At 61.2% G+C, this 371-nt stretch overlaps 1 protein-coding gene across 1 annotated transcript in view; it reads right to left on the bottom strand.

Moving 5' to 3' along the window:
• The window catches only part of EMH_0007860 (uncharacterized protein), a gene marked incomplete at both ends in the record, with an annotated part of 5,357 nt that overhangs the window by 2,037 nt on the left and 2,949 nt on the right, over nt 1–371 (bottom strand). The window contains one exon of the mRNA XM_013498155.1: nt 122–274. Within this exon, the coding sequence (XP_013353609.1) occupies nt 122–274 (153 nt within the window). The remainder of the gene's footprint in view (nt 1–121; nt 275–371) is intronic.

Genomic DNA, 371 nt, shown 5'->3' with positions numbered 1-371 from the left:
GCAGCAGCAGCAGCAGCACGGTGAGATGCGGCGCAGCCAGTGCACAGCCAAAAACCAGCAGCAGCAGCAGCAACAGCAGCAGCAGCAGCAACAGCAGCAGCAGCAGCAACGAATGCCCTACTTGCTGCAGCGGCACATTAGGGGGGCCCCGCTGCAGCAGCTCAACTAGTTCCACTCGCTGCTGCTGCTGCTGCTGGTGCTGCTGGGGTTGTTGCTTCTGCTGCTGCTGCTGCTGCTGCTGCTGCTGCTGTTGCTGCTGCTGCTGCTGCTGCTGCTGCAGGTCAGCGTCTCACCTGAGGGTTTCCGGATCTCTCTCCGTTCCCTCCATCTTCGTAAAGGCGAAAAAATCCTGCCTGCAGCAGCAGCAGCAG

This window comes from Eimeria mitis, genomic scaffold (genome assembly GCF_000499745.2).
Source record: "Eimeria mitis Houghton genomic scaffold, Emh_scaff323, whole genome shotgun sequence".
NCBI classification, from domain to species: Eukaryota; Apicomplexa; class Conoidasida; order Eucoccidiorida; family Eimeriidae; genus Eimeria; species Eimeria mitis.
The sequence above is the reverse complement of the archived record's forward strand: the minus strand, read 5'-3'. Positions and strand labels throughout refer to the sequence as shown.